Source organism: Parus major, chromosome 6 (assembly GCF_001522545.3).
Source record: "Parus major isolate Abel chromosome 6, Parus_major1.1, whole genome shotgun sequence".
Taxonomy (NCBI): Eukaryota; Metazoa; Chordata; class Aves; order Passeriformes; family Paridae; genus Parus; species Parus major.
Genome location: NC_031775.1, coordinates 692,087 through 709,300, shown reverse-complemented (window position 1 = coordinate 709,300; position 17,214 = coordinate 692,087). Strand labels below are relative to the sequence as shown.

General features: G+C 40.5%; 1 protein-coding gene across 6 annotated transcripts in view; it reads right to left on the bottom strand.

Annotated features, from left to right (window-relative positions):
* Positions 1 to 83: 83 nt before the first annotated feature.
* The window catches only part of SUPV3L1 (Suv3 like RNA helicase), an 18,921-nt gene continuing 1,790 nt past the window's right edge, over positions 84 to 17,214 (bottom strand). Inside the window, exons 1-15 of one of the 6 annotated variants that reach the window (XM_015633357.1) lie at positions 17,039 to 17,202; positions 12,676 to 12,753; positions 12,332 to 12,439; positions 10,684 to 10,798; positions 9,953 to 10,121; positions 8,471 to 8,582; positions 8,122 to 8,199; positions 6,980 to 7,071; positions 6,454 to 6,634; positions 5,935 to 6,028; positions 5,079 to 5,298; positions 4,611 to 4,691; positions 2,932 to 3,108; positions 1,248 to 1,396; positions 84 to 890 (exon numbers count right to left, since the gene is read on the bottom strand). In XM_015633357.1, the coding sequence (XP_015488843.1) occupies positions 401 to 890; positions 1,248 to 1,396; positions 2,932 to 3,108; positions 4,611 to 4,691; positions 5,079 to 5,298; positions 5,935 to 6,028; positions 6,454 to 6,634; positions 6,980 to 7,071; positions 8,122 to 8,199; positions 8,471 to 8,582; positions 9,953 to 10,121; positions 10,684 to 10,798; positions 12,332 to 12,395 (2,022 nt within the window). In that variant the 5' untranslated portion in view covers positions 12,396 to 12,439; positions 12,676 to 12,753; positions 17,039 to 17,202 and the 3' untranslated portion in view covers positions 84 to 400. Of the gene's footprint in view, positions 891 to 1,247; positions 1,397 to 2,931; positions 3,109 to 4,610; positions 4,692 to 5,078; positions 5,299 to 5,934; positions 6,029 to 6,453; positions 6,635 to 6,979; positions 7,072 to 8,121; positions 8,200 to 8,470; positions 8,583 to 8,665; positions 8,722 to 9,952; positions 10,122 to 10,683; positions 10,799 to 12,331; positions 12,440 to 12,675; positions 12,754 to 17,038; positions 17,203 to 17,214 lie in introns of those variants that run through there. The other 5 variants (XM_015633356.3, XM_033515595.1, XM_033515596.1 and 2 more) reach the window with 5 other exon arrangements.

The window sequence follows — 17,214 nt, the reverse complement described above, 5'->3', positions numbered from 1 at the left end:
ATTTTGTTCCAGGCTGTTCATTACCTGTTTGTGGTCTCTTAAACTCTGCCCTTTGAGAAGGGGTGGAATGAGTAGCTAATTCATTACTAGTGGAATATCTGACATTTATTGATGAGAGGATATCTTGCAAGAAGACACCAAGTTCAAATTTTCACACAGCAGTAAATCATACACTTATGCTGAACACCATGATTGAAAGAGTGTACAGCTGAGTGGTAAAAACAAACTTATTGGCCTCTGAGCTTTTAAGAGTTCATTTCTCTGAGTGCTTCACATTACTGGTCACAGGACAAGGGAAAACAACAAGGAGCTGCAGCAGTGTAAACATGAAATGCCAAAGAAGTTATTAAAATAATATTTTATTTTATGAATAAAAACTAAACAGAATTAGGACATGGTTCTATTTTCTCTTTTTCCTCGTTTCCTTTGAACTATGCTGATCATCTCTTTTTGAACCAAAGCCATATCTACCATTCCTGTGCTGATCCTGCCACTCACTCTCCAGCTGTCTCAGCATTTCCTGTGTCAGAAGTCCCTCCCGCAGCAATCTGTTGGCAAGAGATCCACGTCCGTAGCTTTTCAGATCCTCCTGCCTGCTACCAAGCCGAGAGGATCTCAAATTCTTCACTCTTTTCAGTCCTGCAGCTTCCACTGCAATGGACAGTGCCTCTGTGGAGGCTGCACCCTGATGGTTTGAAACCACCCTGGCATCCTTCTGAGTCCTTGACAGAGGAAAGTCTTCTGACACTACTTCAGTTGTGCCAGGAGCAGACTGGGATGCTCGGATCAGCTTTGTGATGTTGCAGACACCAATTTGTATAATGTCATCCAGTTTTTTCTGAATATCCCTGACAAGGACAGCGTCAGGGAACATATCCATGAAGCGGTAACTGGAGAGAGGCAAAAGAACACACAATCAAACCTTCACACTGGGACAAAAACAGGGTATATACTAAATAAAAAGAGTATTTATTACATGTTGCATGGGAAGGTGACCATATTTTAATTTGCATTTCAGCTGTACCAGTCCAGGATCACTTCTTTTCTACCTTTCTCTTGTCAGTCACAAACTGCTGTCTGCAAAACTCACTCCCTCAACATTGCATTTGTCAAGACCCTCTAAAAGGCCAAAGGAGCCCATCCTGCACCACATACATATGGGCTTGAAGACACCGCACTTCTAGGACTGTAAGTCATACATAACAGGGGGAAAAAACCCAACCAATTCTCAAGCTCCAAGACAATACCTTAACCACAGATAGAGGTCAAAAACATCATGCACAGCTTCAAGGTGTACAAGTTCCTTGATGTTTTTTGGAGCAGCCAAGGGCCACTTGGTGTGCCGGCAGAGCCAGTCAAACGTCAGAGGTTCGTTTCTACTGAACTGTCGTGCAAACTGAAAAACAAACAGATTCAGCCAGGTCCTCAGTTAGGAGAGAAGAAATCCTCAAAGAGTTAAATTCCCCCGAGTCTGCATACATAGAATACTCTGTAAAATACCTGCTTTGTTTTACACAACCCAAATGCCACACATTCTTTTACTTAATTACTCAACACAGGAGTCACCTCTCCTTTCCAGGGCCTCATTAACACAATTTGTCCATGGGCCATGCACAGAGTTAAGCAACAAAAGCACAGAGCTATCCAGAAAAGCATAACACTGCAAGCATTTGCTTTCATCTAGCAAAGCAGATGGACTTTGTGTCTTTTTTAATCCTCCTCCTCCTCTTTGGTTAATTATCTTGTTTCAGGGTTGCCAGCATTTAGAATATTACATGCATTCCCTGGTTTAGGAAACACACTACCCACAAACCAAACAGATTCATCTGTACTAGAAATCCCCTCTTCTGAAACCCAGACACTTCAGCTCCTCAACTAACAGAAAAACAAGTCAAGTAAGATTTAAATCTAAAATTTTCAAGAGTACTGATGGCCTAGAATAACTGTTTCCTATTTAGCTGATACTAAACTGGCTTTTCTTGGCCAAGGAATGGGGCTTAAATTCACACAAGCATTCACAACAGCTTACCTCCTTCTAACACCACATTGTGCCCCACTGCACCCTCACTACTTGGAATCCAAAAGCTCAGCATTTTCCTAATGAGGCACTTTTTTCAACTCTTTAAATCAGTCACACATTTTTTGAAGATTATTAGGGATTTTTGAAAAGCAGGTTCTAACATTTGCGACACGAGGGCACCACATCAGTTTCATTTTTATAGTATTTCATTGTAAAAGTTGAATGTCTTTAAAAAGGGAACAAGGGCAATACTGTCTAACAAAGGAACAGTCTCAAGTGACATTATTATTAAAGCTGAAAAATCAGCTGACTACAAATTCCTCAAAATAATCACTCTGGGGGCCCAGGAAAAAAACAATTCATCCAGGCCTGAAACGTAAAGTGACATAATTCTGAGAGCAACTTACAGCTCTGTGTTTTCTGAGGTTTAAATTCTATGCAACTGTATTATAGCATCAGCACATTCTCTTCTTCTGTTGACAAGCTATCAGCTCAAAGGAACTTGGTTTTTAATGACTGCTTTTAGGAACACTGCAGTGCAAAGCTTAACAGTGCACAAGAGACTGGGGAATACAACTCCTCTTCCCCAGTTCAGAGCTGACATACAAGGAGAAGCAGCAGGATTTTCAGAGGCAAACAACAGAGAAGCTATCCAAACTTTAATTGACATCATGAGAACAAGTTCTCAGAAGTTAAAAGCTTTGGTCAATAAAAATGCTGAAGAATTCAATTAGGAAAAAATACATGTCCAGCTATTTTATGTATCTTATACTACCTGTGAGCACTTTAAGAATGCTCTCAAATGATTTGATGGCAGAACCCACACAAACACATCACCTAAATCCAGTCCCAGTGCACCAAGACCTACTTGGTCCATTATAAACACCACATTTTTTGAGGGAATAACTGACCTTCAACAAAGTGGTACACACAAAAGGCTCTTTTCTGTTCAAGGGTGCAGTGCAGAAGACGTATCGTGATCGCAGATTTAGTGGAATGTGCTGAATCATATCTGCTAGAAATTTAAAGTCATCAATATTGCAGACAAAGTACATCCCATCGACCTGTGAGAGGCTCACAAAAATATCCTGTAAAAATGAAACCAAATGTAAGAATGTTATTAGAGGAGAGGGATGTTAAACTTTGTCTTACCAAACAAAAAAATTATTTAGAGTTTGACAGACTACCTATACTGAAAGAACAATTAAAAACCATTTGATTTGACCACAGTAATAAAAAAGTGGGCAGGAGAGTTCCCCCTGCTCTTTTAGCAGAATTTGCATTAAATTCTCCAACACAGAATCAGAGAAGAGACATAACACACCATACTTCATTTAAACACTTTCAGTCAGTCTCCTAAATAACAAAGTTCTGGAAGGGTATGTTTTAGTTACAAAGAACACCATCACAGGAACCAGCTAACCACTATGTTTAGAAATAAAATTCTCCAGGTTTGTCACTTAGCATGACCCAAAAAGCTAACTTTACAGCATACAATTCAATAACTGAGGCATTTTTAGCTCAGTGTCAGGATCAGATCTATTTTAGGATGAAAAAAACCACAAGCTAAATACAGTATTCCAAAAGAGGAGTTCAAAGAAAACATGAGATACTCAAGGTTTGGAGAAATGGAACATGCAGTGCACCCTGGAGGAGAAATTTTATGGGCCCCCAAAATTATTTCTCTAATGTAAACCTTTGAAATATTTTTTAAAAGCATCTTTAAAGAAACACCGAGCTTTTTAATTAAGTATGTGACTGAATATTTAAGAGATCAAAATCAACACAAGGTTTTTATCTTGATACTACTATGCTAGCCCAGAAATTGCTTATTTAAAAACTTTAAACATGTGTTGTTACCCTACCAGTCTTCCAGGAAGTCTCCAGTTATAACCTTTAATTTCAAGGTTAGAAATACACATTTTGCTACATAACAGCAGACCAGCAGGAACAATAATGCACATTTAAAACCATGAAAGCTGCCAAGGATTTATCAGTTTACTAAAAGCTGTGATAATGTTTTTTTTCAGTACAGTATTGCAATATTAATTTATACTTTATAATGTTTAGGTACATCCAAAAGAACTAGTATCTATCTAAAGAGGAGATCAAATTGATCCCACAAAATCAGTTTTCTAGAAGTTACAAACACACTGTTTTACCACAAAATCCACAGAAACAGGAAAAAATAAATCAGGTAGCTTTGAAATATGTGGAAATCTGACATGACATTTCCCAGGAATTTTCAAATAATTTATCTAAATTTAGATCTCTAATACCTTCAGCCTCAGACCGAAATGTCTACATTTAAAAATCAGAAAAGCTGTAATGAAAAAGCTGCTGCACAGTTTAAAACACGTGTAAAAATTATTGACACATTCCAACAGCTTTCAAATTTACTGTAGCACAGAAAAGTTAAACATCCTAAACCTATCTGCAGACATTTGTGTGGCAGAGAGAAGAATCCAATTGATAAAAAAGTACATGCAGGGCTGTCAGTCAGGTCTCCCAAGGGCAGGTTTGTACAAAGCAGTGACTATTAGTGATACTTCATTTTTAAAGCAGAAGCTAATATTTTGATCATTCTTACAATTAAGTTGGATAGAGTGGCATCAGGAAGATGATAAGCAAACATTTCTATCTGCTCAGGAGTAGGATGTAGGCCAGCTGCCTAAATGGAAAATAAACAAAAAAAAAACTTCCATTAATTCTCAGTATTGTTTTGGAGTTAATGTACCAGAAACAACATATTGAAAGACAAAATGCAAGTAACCAAAGCATCCTGAAGACCCCAGTTTATTTAGCATACTTAGATGAAACTTAAGAACTTTTGTGCTAGAGCTTTTAGTTCTCAAAAGAGCAGATTCAACATAAAAGCAACACTGCAAGTTTCCAAATGGGATGTACATCCCATTTGAGATATCCAAAGCCACTCTGGCACAACACAACCCATTTCTATTTACTAAATTGCAAACAGACAGAAGAAAAAATAATTTGGGATCAGACTACCATAAGCCAGCCCTGAATAAACTGTATAAACTGGTAGTGAGGCTCTCACCTTGACAGGGGGCACAGCATCACTCAGAATTTCCTTCAGCTGCACGAGGTCCTCGCGATGCATCGTGGTGACTTCTCCCTGTTTGAAGGAGGAGCCGAAACGCCCAGCCCTGCCCGCGATCTGCAGAGCCTGGGAGGTGGTAATGGTGTCTATTTCCTTCTCTCCCTTCTCATTGACAGTTGGCTTTACTATGGAGTTAAAAATTATTCTTCTTATACACCTGAAATATTTAAACAAAAACAAAGATGAATCCTTTTTTTGCAAATTACCACCAATATGAAGAATTAAAGCATCTGCTTTTTTATCAGCTTTTTCTCCTCTATAAATTAATACTATTTATGGACACAGCACAGTCTAAAGAGCAGGAGAAGACTACTGACTAATTGCAGGAGAATCATCATCCCTGTACACATCAATCATGCCCTAATGGCCTCCCAAACCCATTCACCACCACCTCCCTCAATAGTTTGTAGCGATGTGACTGCACATCCTTCACCAATAAAATACATCTCACACTGGGCTGAACTTGCTCTGTTCTTCAGAAATGCAAGAGAATGGTAACTCTGACAAACTAGAACATGTTGATCCAGCAGGTCCTGTCATCCACAGCCAACTATCACACTGAATTAGACCAAGGGAAGCATTTAGTTCTTGGAACAAGTTTTAAAATTGAAGCTTAGTTCTGCCTAACCAAATTGATCACTACTTGAAAATTGAAATGTACCTACTGTGTTTGCTAGACACAGCAGATAATTAGATTAATTAACCAGACTGGGGAGATAAAAAGCAAGGAAATTAATGTGGCCATCACACCCAAAGGAAAACAAAAGTACCATAACCTGCTTCAAGTACTCACAGATTGAGTCCCATTCCAATTGCATCTGTAGCAACTAAAATTTTGCATGGATCATCAGGATCATTGAATTTCTTTGCCTGTTCAAGCTTTGTTCCTAAAACAGCATGACAGAACACTTCACATAGCAAACTTCATACAAAGTAAAGACAATGCATCACTAAGTCCAATGTCATTGTAATAGGCTGAGGAAAAAAATAAATAAATTGGTATTTGATTGCTATTTGGCTGCAGATGGGGGCAAGAGGGATTTAAATCATTCCCAGAGCTGTGGATAGACCTCATTTAATTATATCTATCTGAAGATCAAAATTAAGTACATAATAAAGGTCTAATCCCAAGATTAAAACACCAGCCAATGAAAGCTGATTACTTTCTCTATATAGAGAAGCAAAATTAGGAAACTTGCACTGCTTTATTTTAAAATAAAAAAAGCAGCACATGGGGGTTTTCTCCTAAGAAAAGCAGCAAGAAACAGAACATTCCTTTAACAATAAAAGCAAAAAAGCAAGAGTGCTTTACCTGGTGGCAGACTGCCATATATGACAGCACATTCTAATCCTCTGGCTTCAATCTGTCGGCTGACAGAGTAAATGTCGTTCTTACTGAAACAGACAATGCAGTCCCCAGGACGGAGGTTATCCAAGGACTCTAAGGCATAATCCAGCACAGTCAGAGGAGTCAGTCTCTTGTAGTTTCGGACCTAGAATTAAAGTTGTCAAAGATTTTAAACTCAAATTCCATCATATTGAGACTTACTATCAACACATCCTGTAAAGTCAGCAAACTCGAGAGGACCGTGCCCTCCTGGAACATCAGAACTGTAGAAATCCATAAACAACTGTACCAGCTGCAGCATCCCCTGAAGGGAATTCATCAAACCACTTATCTTCTTTCAGAAAAACAGTACCACTATTTAAAAAGAGGAAGAAAAAGCTTTGCAACATCTTTGCTTTACAGAAATCGAGCAGTGATATCCCCCAAAAAGACCCCACATTTTTTTCTCTTGAACCTGATGTTCTGTTCATAGCTTCTCAGAATTACTTACTTCAACTTCCTCCCCTGTAGTGTACATGAGCTCTGTCACCAAGTCAATAGCAGCAGGTTCTCCACAAACGTGGATTTCTTCTGCACAGAGGCCTGAACAAGGTTGAGTGAAATAAAAAGCAGAATGTTACTTATTTATACACAACAGTGGCTTTAGCTGGCTCCTAAGGTATCCAAAAATTGGTTGTTAAACACAAAGAACGACCCAACTTCAAAGAACAACAACTTCAACGACCCAAACCTACACCTGAAGCCTCTCCTACATACACTATTTTCCTAGAGATGCTCTTGATCTCTTACCAGCAGCTGATATTGACAATTTATTAGTGTGATAATCAGAGCAGCCAATATCTCACTGTTCCCTCTCAGCCAAAATAAGAGGTACTCTCAGCCACAAACAGAGCAAAGGTTTGTTTTATTTACTACCCATGTTTTTCTAACTCCCAAATCAAACTGAGGAGCTTTGTTTTCTGCATGAATTCACCTCACAGTCAGAACAGAAAAGGGAAAAACAGCAAGTAAAGCAAGTGTGACAAATTTGCTGGACTTAGAATCAAAGGCAACAAAAGGGAGAGTCAAGAGGGAATCAGATTCCAAATTTCTGTTCTAAATACAAGGAAATATGTTTCAAAAATTCCTTTAGAAAAATTCTAAAACTATCAAAATAAGCATTCTTCTAAGAAGATAACAGATTGATGCAGCTCTATAAATGAGTCATTTGAAATCAACACTATAAAATATTTAAAGTTATCATTATTTAGCAGAATCTCTACGAAAGTAGTCTCTTGAAAACTGGTGTTCTAATTGAAGGGAAAAGTGTAACTCTTGGAAACAGTCAATGTAAAAGGATAGCACAATGTAGTAAAGACTCCCTATTATCCAAGGAAGGAAAAGTAAAAGAGGCATCTGAACAAAATTTTAAAAATCCATTTGTTAAGTAAAACACAACAGGTAGACATGTCCTGTCCACCTGACATGCAGACAAATCCTTTGAGGCAGAGTATCTTTCTAACTTGCTGTGAGGAGACATGAAAATACTTTTATTTTGCATCACATATTATAACCACTAATGACTATACTGATGGTTAAGCTTGAATTTCATGTGCCATTAAGCTAATTCATTGCCAACATAAACATGCTTACCTAGAAGGGCTCTTGTCCAAGCCCAGCCTCTGGCAGGATCTCTGATCATCTGAATTTCATCAATCACAGCAACTTCATCTTAAAACAAAAGAAAGAAACATATAATGTACACCAAGGAAGAGCATCTAGAACAGCAGTACAAGACATGAAGGAAAACTGAAGGAACTCATGGGTTTATTCGCATTTTGGTGACTCTATCACCAAAAAGCTATTCTGAGATGATCCAGGTTTCTTGAACTGCTCTATCATAGTTGAGGAATTGTTCAAATAAGAGTGAAAAAGAAGAGCTCCAAGCAATAACACACAAAAGGATACCACAGATAGGACAAAAACAATTATGTGTACTTACAAGGTGTATTGGTGCTGCACATTTCAATGGTACAAGCAACATGAGGAGCCTGTCTGGCATCTTCATTGGCAAACACACGCTCTTCTCCTGTCACCAGGTCACATGGCACATTCTAAAGGCATTCAGAAATCTCAGGTTAAGTTTCTTGAACACAAAAGAATCCCCTTTCCAAAAAGAGCAAAACCAGCTTCTTACAGTAGTTTCTAGCACAGTATGATAGAAGCTATCAGGAAATAACTTGTGTCTTGTATTTAAGTCCTATCAGAGTGGAGGCTTAATGAAGAGGTGGTATCTGTAATTAGATGCCTTCCCCTACTCATGCAAGAGGTTACTTCTTCCCCATAGCATTTCAGAGCTGTCACATCTGCCACTAAAGAAGTGTTAGAAGAGTGCAAGGGACTCATAAAGCAAGGCCCAGCAGTGAAGGAGCCTTGCAAGCTCCAGCTCCTTTCACAATTGCCCTGCCTCACCTGCTGCCTTGTACTCACACAGCAAGAGCTCATGAGGATCAGCTGAGAGAGACAGCTAAAGCCACCACCCTGCCAGCCCTACTCTCCTTGGTGCTCCATCCATACCTACAGCCACCTGCAGTGCCCTGCTGGAAGCCCTAGGGCCTAAAAATGATCCAGGAGCCAACAACTGAAAAGTTCTCACAGACACTAAACACATGGAAGAAAAGTTCAGTAACCACTAGCAAGGAACATCACTGCATGGTGATCACAGTCACTCTGTAAACACATGGGGTACATTACAGCTATCTCCTAGGACAAGCCAATCTTTCTGATGTGTTGCTGGGACAGAATGGTAACAGGAGTTACAAATTCTACATGAAAAAATGAGAAATCTCAACATTTCTGCTGTACATACACACTGTGATACGGAGCTCTAGTGCTTCAGAACTGGTCTGGCTCTCTGCAGCTGAAAACACTGGTGAGGAGCCTCCAAAAATATGCCAGAAGCAATATAAAACACTAATGAGAATTTCCTCTAGGGACCTGAAATACAGCTCTTCAACTCAACACATCTGAATCTGTGGAATTTTTCAAGGTGAAGTGAAATATATTTGTAGAGTGAAGCAGAAGGTTGAGGGGAGTTAAGCAAGGGTAATTCTTTGTGTACAAGCTGTAACAAAGGTCATGGGCAAAAGAAGGCATGGTGTCTATGCTGAAAAACCTAATAGTAGAACTTGGCTAACCCAGGGAGCAACAAATTCCAGAAGAACAGAGGCAGGTTACAGGAATGATTGCATAGCAAGTGCTCTGGGGACAGCCCAGTTCCACTTGGGGAAAAGGTGTTCCATTCTGCTCCTAAAGCAGAAATGCCCAACTGATTTCCCATGAGCTGTCACCACTGCAAAGCAAAAGCACCTGCTCAAGCACAGGGTTCCAGGGACCTCCTGGGGTGACTACAGAACTTTACAGACATGCATTCATGAGACTGTTCCAGTACTAAGGATGTTGGTAAGTAATATGACATACTGACAGCATCATTACTCTTTTGGAAGATCTCATGAGCCAGAAGTTTTAGTGGACCGCAGTATACTCCAGATTTGGCTGACAAAAATCTCTGGATAGCGTGGTAGGTTTTTCCACTGTTTGTAGGACCAGCATGGAATATTATCTTTCTCTGAATAGCCCTTGCATCTGGATACCTAAAGCAAAGACAATAAAAAAAGCAGATCTGTTGAACATTTATCTGGATGCTGATTCAGGAGAAACTAGAAATTAGCTTAAGCATTTATTCATTAATAATTTTAATGTGTATTGAAAGCAGAAATATCAAGTTACTAGAGACAGTATAAAGAGGTTACTGTGTCTTACATATTGATCTTCTAAGTTATCTTAGAATCTTTCAAAGATTCAGAGTGAAATTCACACATTGTGTTCAAAGTAATTCTCATTATTCCTGCAATCCTCTCCTTAAGCTTATCAATATTTTAATGTTTTGATGTGCTACCTCCCAAACAAATTGTTAGAAAACATCTTCCTGGAAAAGCCACACCAACTCAGTGACTTTCATAGCTGATATAATCTTATTTTCTTTTTAATTCATTGTGATGCATCTTGCAAGAAATACAAGAATTCCTGACACAAATGACTGTAAAAACAGAGAAGCAGAACTGAAAATGTAGCACAATTACACTGAAGTCCACAGCCTGTGAGATTCTGTGACACTAAGGAAAGGAAACAGTGCAGCCCCTTCAGCACACTGACCAGTTGGGAGGCAGCCTGAGGTCGCTGATCTTGCGCAGATCATCCATGCAGTCCAGCATCGGAAAGATCTGCTTTGCGTGCCTCAGGAAAAATGGAAACAGATCATCCACGTGACCTACAAGAACAAATCCTTTTCAGAAAGCTTGTGTGCTTGTCTGAGCGTCTACCTTCATAATAAACTTAGAAAACAATTTTCTGTTACTTCCACTTTGCATTTATGTAATCATTTCAACTTCTGGCTCTCTACAGAGTTCAATAATTATCTCAGTGGCAGAAAGGGAAACTAACACAAGTGCATGTGGATGGAAAACAGATGCAGTAATATGAAAAATGCATCTCATTTCAGTATATTCACTCTGCTCAGCCTACTCACCTACAGAACTTCTAAGTAAAAATGAGAAACTGTGGAAAAGCTGGATGAGAAACAACTTTTCTGTCCTAGGGAAAGGGAAGGATTTTTTAAAGTGCTTTTATGAATAAACAGGGAAAAACAGATTTGCAGCTTCTCTAAGCTACCGAGACTTAGGACACTGGTTCCAAATTCTAAGTTTCCAATCCCCAGCAGAGAAAATAAAAATATTAAAATCAACTCAGAAGAGAAACCCAGGTTCATTCTTCTGAATGTTTGTAGAGGAGACGTGGGCCTTAAAGGTCTCATTTCAGGTCACGCTCCTACTGTCCAGCTCTCATAGAATTTCAAAGAACAACCTGGATCTAAAACAGTGCTACTATCAAACATACAAAATAAGAAACAGCAGTAGTTTGGGGATTGTTGGAATGTTTTTGTTTGTTAACTTGTGAATTATTATTCAATGAATAAAAATTATTGTGGAAATTTAAAAAAAACTGTAATATATTTAATTATCATCTTTGGACAAGCAAAACTCAAAAAATTTCAGTGTTTCTGTATATGAGTTAATATACCATAATGCTCATATATAACCAAATAAAGAGTGGAAAAGACAAAATCCTGTGGAACATTTTAGGCACAAGAAATAAAACGAAACAATTTCCTAAGGTGGCAAACATTTAAAATCTACACATTTACATTTTAAGACAAAACTAACATCCAGAGCAACCTTTAAAATGCCATCATTAAAAAACACACTGTGCAGCTCAAACCCTGGAGAAAGGTGATTCTGCTGCTCCCAGCTGGCACCAGCTCTCAGTGAAGTGCTGTTAATGGCCACACAGGATGCACTAAGCAGGCAAACACACCCCAGTGAGTGCCACAGGCAAACACAGCACTGTCACAAAGCTGCCCCTGAAGCCACCAGCCGGGAGAAAGCTCTCCAAGTGCCCCCTAGTGACTACTGGATTTTTAAGAGAAGAATAAACACAACAGCACCGTTTTCATTTCAGCCCTGATCAGATGCTGTACAACAACAGGCTGCTTCTTGCTCACACCTCCACGTCTTTCATTTCCACTTCAGAAGAAGTGGAACTTCTTTAGTTTAGGAAGTGGAACTTTTCTTCAGTTCCTTTAAGAGCTGAACATTCCCCAGGATGGGCACAAATGTTTCTGATAGGGAAGCAGGGATTTTTAATCTCTCTGACAGCATAGTAGGGGGTCCACAGGTATGTAAGTAAACAGGGAAAAAACAAGTAAAAATGCATATTTTATTTTACACACACTCCAGATACTTGCCTGCACCACAGCATATATCATTGAGAATAATATGCAAATCAGCACTCACAGAACTGGATTCCATGATATACTTCCTAAAGCTTATAAATGCTTGGTGAAAGAGGCGAGCTGCAAAAAAAAAAACAAACAAAAAAGAGAACAAAATTAATGTGGCCAGGATCAGCAAAGTCTATTTGTAAACTCCCAATGAAACACAAAAGGGCTCATTTAAAACTTAGACCTTAATATAAGCTATTAAAAGTAAATATAAAGGTTATTTGAATTAAGTGGCAGAGACAACATAAAGAAGCAGTTGAATTCAAACAGATTTCACATTAAAATATTTTAAACTTAAAACATCTTACCATCTAGTCCATTTTCTGCTCCTAGTCTTTGAATTTCTTTTCTTTTGTAGAACTTGTTTAAGTTTTTTAGGACCTCACCTGTAGAAAAAGAATATTTTTTTTTTCAGCTTCCTCAAAATTAAGTAACATTCTCCTGGCCCAAAGATTCTGGCTTTAGTCTCCTTAGTCTGAAGAGAGGGAATCTTTCCATGCTGAATAGACTCAAATGGACCCTCCCTAAATCAAATAAAATCAATGAGTGAGATTGGGACTCTCAAGGAAAAAGACTGCCATGAATTTGGTGCCAGCATCTCCCCTGGTACTTGACAGGAAACCATAAAGATGGGAATGTGCAGTTACCAAGTCATGGAACAAACTAATTAATGTTTTGGGGTGGGTTTTTGTTTGCTTTTTATCAGCACCTATCATGAGGTTTTAATATGAAAAGCAAATCTGCTTGAACTACTTGGTGACAGCTTTGAATCAACATCCTGAGGCACGTTCTTCCCTCCACACTGCTCCCAAGACAGACTCCTCAGAAAGATCAGCTAAACCAGACACAGAATTCTTTCTTTCCTCAGGTTAAATAAAAAGAAAGAAGAAAAAGAAAAGAGTTTCTTCATACATATCACAAATTACTCAGCTTTCTTTGAATAAAATATCATATAAACTTATTAATAAACTCTTTCCCTCCCCTAAAGGCAAGTTCAGTGTTGCAACAAAATTGTATTTACTCAAGTACATGCTGATTTTAGTTCATTAAATGTTAGTTACATGACAGAGCAAAAAGATTTGTCCCTTTCCCATCTACAGTAGATCAGAAATTAATGAAAAAAATCTAGCAAATTTCATTAACACCTATTCATGAGCTTACATTATTCTTAAAACTCAAGCCTGTGAACCCTGCATTCTAGGAGTGATAAATGTAGCACACCCCCAGTGCCAGCACAAGTCACTGGACACAACACTGTCAAGTTCTGCTCCCTGCAACTCGCTCAGGACATGAAAAGCTTCTCATGAGATCAACTTTAAACTATTTAAAGTTTGCCTCTCTAAAAAGCTGTAACAGTTCACTTGGCACAATGAAAATCACCAGCTGACAATATGGCAAATTAATATGGCAAATTTAAATGCACATCCCATACCCCGTGCACAGCTACAGGAGTCCCTCAATGGATTATTAACTCATGCTCTGAAATGTTCCCAAAGACAACAAAGAAGCAAGGGAACCAGCAGGATTACACTTCCTAGGAAGGCATCCATACTCACGTTTAAGGACCCCGAAATCAAAGACAGACTGGAAAACAGTGCGGCATAAGCAAGCACAGGGCTCAGTGCTCCTGAGAGAGCCCCTAAGAAGCTCTAGCAATTAACACATCATCAGCCACACAGCTACATTCACAGCCCATTGGCCTTACTACAAGATTAAAAGGTCAATGCCAAAACGAGTTTCTATCCAAGGCAACATGACATTGGGACCATGCCATCCCACAAGCAAGGTCATGATCCTTCCCTAGCACAAACACTTGTCCTAACAATAAGGTAAATCAAAACAAAACAAAGCTGGCATTGCAGCCCCCGAGAGTTTATCCAACTGCACATACACACTCAAGATATCTGTGTCCTCTCTCAATCACCACCCTTTATACCATTCACTCCCGTTTTGAGATTTCCCTGTGTTGACAGTTCCACTCCTCAATTACTCTGACTTCTCAGCAGCATTTTTAAGATTCTCTGTAAAAAGGCTGCCCAACTGCAGTAAAGCTCAGAAATCCTGCAGTTAGTCTCCAATGTATCCCATGCATTTAGATGTTTCAACCCTGTTTGCAGAAAGACTTTTAAGTCATTTCCCTGTATCTCTGATGACAACACTCCACTGCAGTCAGCCTGTATCCTACCATGGGACAGCTGAACTGTTTTATTTTAGAATTCCTCCCCAACTATTAGACTCCCATTGTCCAGCCCAAGCAATTTGTGCATCTAACAAGCCCCCTGTTCAGGCATCTCCTGCTCCTGTCAATACCTGGTCTTTCCTGACTTGCATTTCCCACAAGAAAAGCACAGCCCCATGGTCCATTCAGTGGCAACTGATACAGAAGATATACACACCAAAATTGAAAGCATTCATCGGCACTCACAGGGACACACCTCCTATGAAGTCATGAAAAACAGAAGCACTGAATTAATTCCAGGTCTGCTATGAAGTTTTTACAAGAGTGGCTTTACAAAAGTAAGCTTCTAAAAAGACCTTTAGTCTTCCTAACAGTGTTTGACTAGTGTGAAAACTATAATCACTCTCACTTGAGCAAGTAACAAGCTAACAAGATGATTCACACTGGAATTATGCTAACAAAGTTTTCTCACAAGCTGTAACCAGAAAGCTCATAAATACACATCTTTCTTTACTGAATCTAGTTCAGTATTTGCACCACACAGGTCACCTGGCTGCTATTCCTTGCCAGGCTCACATGGAAGAACACCAGGCTGTCTAAAGCAGTTAATTTTCACCTGTGAGAGCACACATAATTTTAGCCAATCTGTTCTCTCACAACAACTTAGCAAAGACCAAACAGAATCTATACTTATTTTCCCAGAGCATTTTAGTTGTTAGTTTTGAAGAAATCCAACATAACTGCTCCTCTAATAACTGATGTACAAGTAAGAAGCCATCATTCATCTTTGTTGGCACCTGAGGAATGCACTATTCATACAAAGACAAGTCTGACAACACAGATTTTTGCATTACAGCTGCTCAGCATTCCTCATCCTTGACTAGGTTTTTTTATCTTTCAAGGCCAGATTCTTTTCTCCACAGTTCTGAACAATTAAGATCATTTTCCCATGCTCCTATACTCTGGAGTTAAGATAAATAAGATGACACCAGAGTACTTAATTACATGACAATATGAAAAAGATTTCCATTTGCACCTTTAATGCTTTTGGATCAGCAAACATCAATAGAACCAAGAACTTGTCTCTCATTTACCAAATCTTTAAAGATCATGGAGTCATAAGAAGACAGAATTGTCTGGGTTGGAAGGGACCTTAAAGACCATCTCACTCCAATCCTCTGCCAGGGGCAGGGACGCCTTCCACTATATCTTAGGCTGCTCCAAACCCCATCCAACCTGGCCTTGGACACTTCCAGAGATGGTGCAGCTACAGCTTCTCTGGGCAAACTGTGCCATTGCCTCACCAACCTCACAGGGAAGAATTTTTTCCTAATACCCAATCTAAACCTACTCTTTGTCCATTTGAAGCCATTCCCCCTTGTCCTATCCCTTCACCCATTTTTTTATCTAGGTACATTCATACACAGACAATCTCTTCTTCCTGTAACACCAATATTTGAGGAAACTATGCCTTTTAAGTTGAGATATAGTTATGGTTCTGGAATGCACAAGATTGCGGTTTGGCTGTAGGACCTGCCCCAAGCCAAGCACCTTTACCCTAACCTCTCACCTAAACAAAAGAAGGAAGGAAGCAGGCCAGCCGTGTTTCCTCCACACAGAGCACAGCTACTAGCCCTAGTCAATCACAGAATAGTTGGAGCTGGAAGGCACCCACATGGATCATGCCCTGCACAGCACAGCCCCCCAAATCCCAACCACATGCAGGTGTCATCTCACCCGACTGCCTTTATCAGACTTCACCTTCATGGACACAATTAGCTACACTGGTCAGACACCCTGCAGGGAAGCACACACTGCTCTTAAGGGGAAGGGTCTTTCTGACCCCAGGAAAGGACCCAAGAGCAGCAGGATCCAGTTCCCTCAGCCCTCAGAAGGGCTGCAGAATAAACTAAACTGGAAAAGACCTCTACGATCCTCGAGTCCAACCTATGACCGAACACCGCCTCGTGTGCCAGAGCAGAGCACTAAGCACCACACGCAGTCTGTCCTTAAACACCTGCAGGGACGGTGACTCCACCACCTCGCTGGGCAGCCCCTTTCAATGTTTAAGCATTGTTGATGTGAAGAAATTTCTCCCAAAGTCCAACCTAAACCTCCTCTAGCACAGCTTGAGGTCGTTTACTCTTGTCCCGCTGCATTCCCTAGGAGCAGAGCCCGACCCCCATCTGGCTGCCAGGGAGCTGGAGAGACAGAGAAGGTGTTTTTTGAACCTCCTTTCCCCCGGCCGAGCCCCATCACCTCCCCCAATCGCTCCTCATCAGACTTTTGCTCCAGCCCTTTCCCCAGCTCCGCTGCCCTTCTCTGGACTAGCTCGAGCTCCTCAACGTCCTTCCTGAAGCGAGCGGCCCAGAGCGCTCCAGGTGTGGCCTCACCAGCCCGCCTCCAGGGCCGGCGGGCAGAGGGCGGACGAGGCCTCACGCTCGGTGCCCAGTGACCGCCCCCTGTCCCCTCACGGTCCCGCCCGCACTCACCCTTATCGAGGGGCCGCGTAAGCTCGGCGCCTACATCTTCTTCGGCCGCGCCGCCGAGGCCGGGCTTCAGCGGCACGGGCACGAAGAGCGAGGTGTCGGGGGCGCGGGAGGCTCCGCCGTCCCCGGAGGAGGCCGACGATGAGAACGGTGCTGAGGAGGCGGCGGGGCGCGCGCGG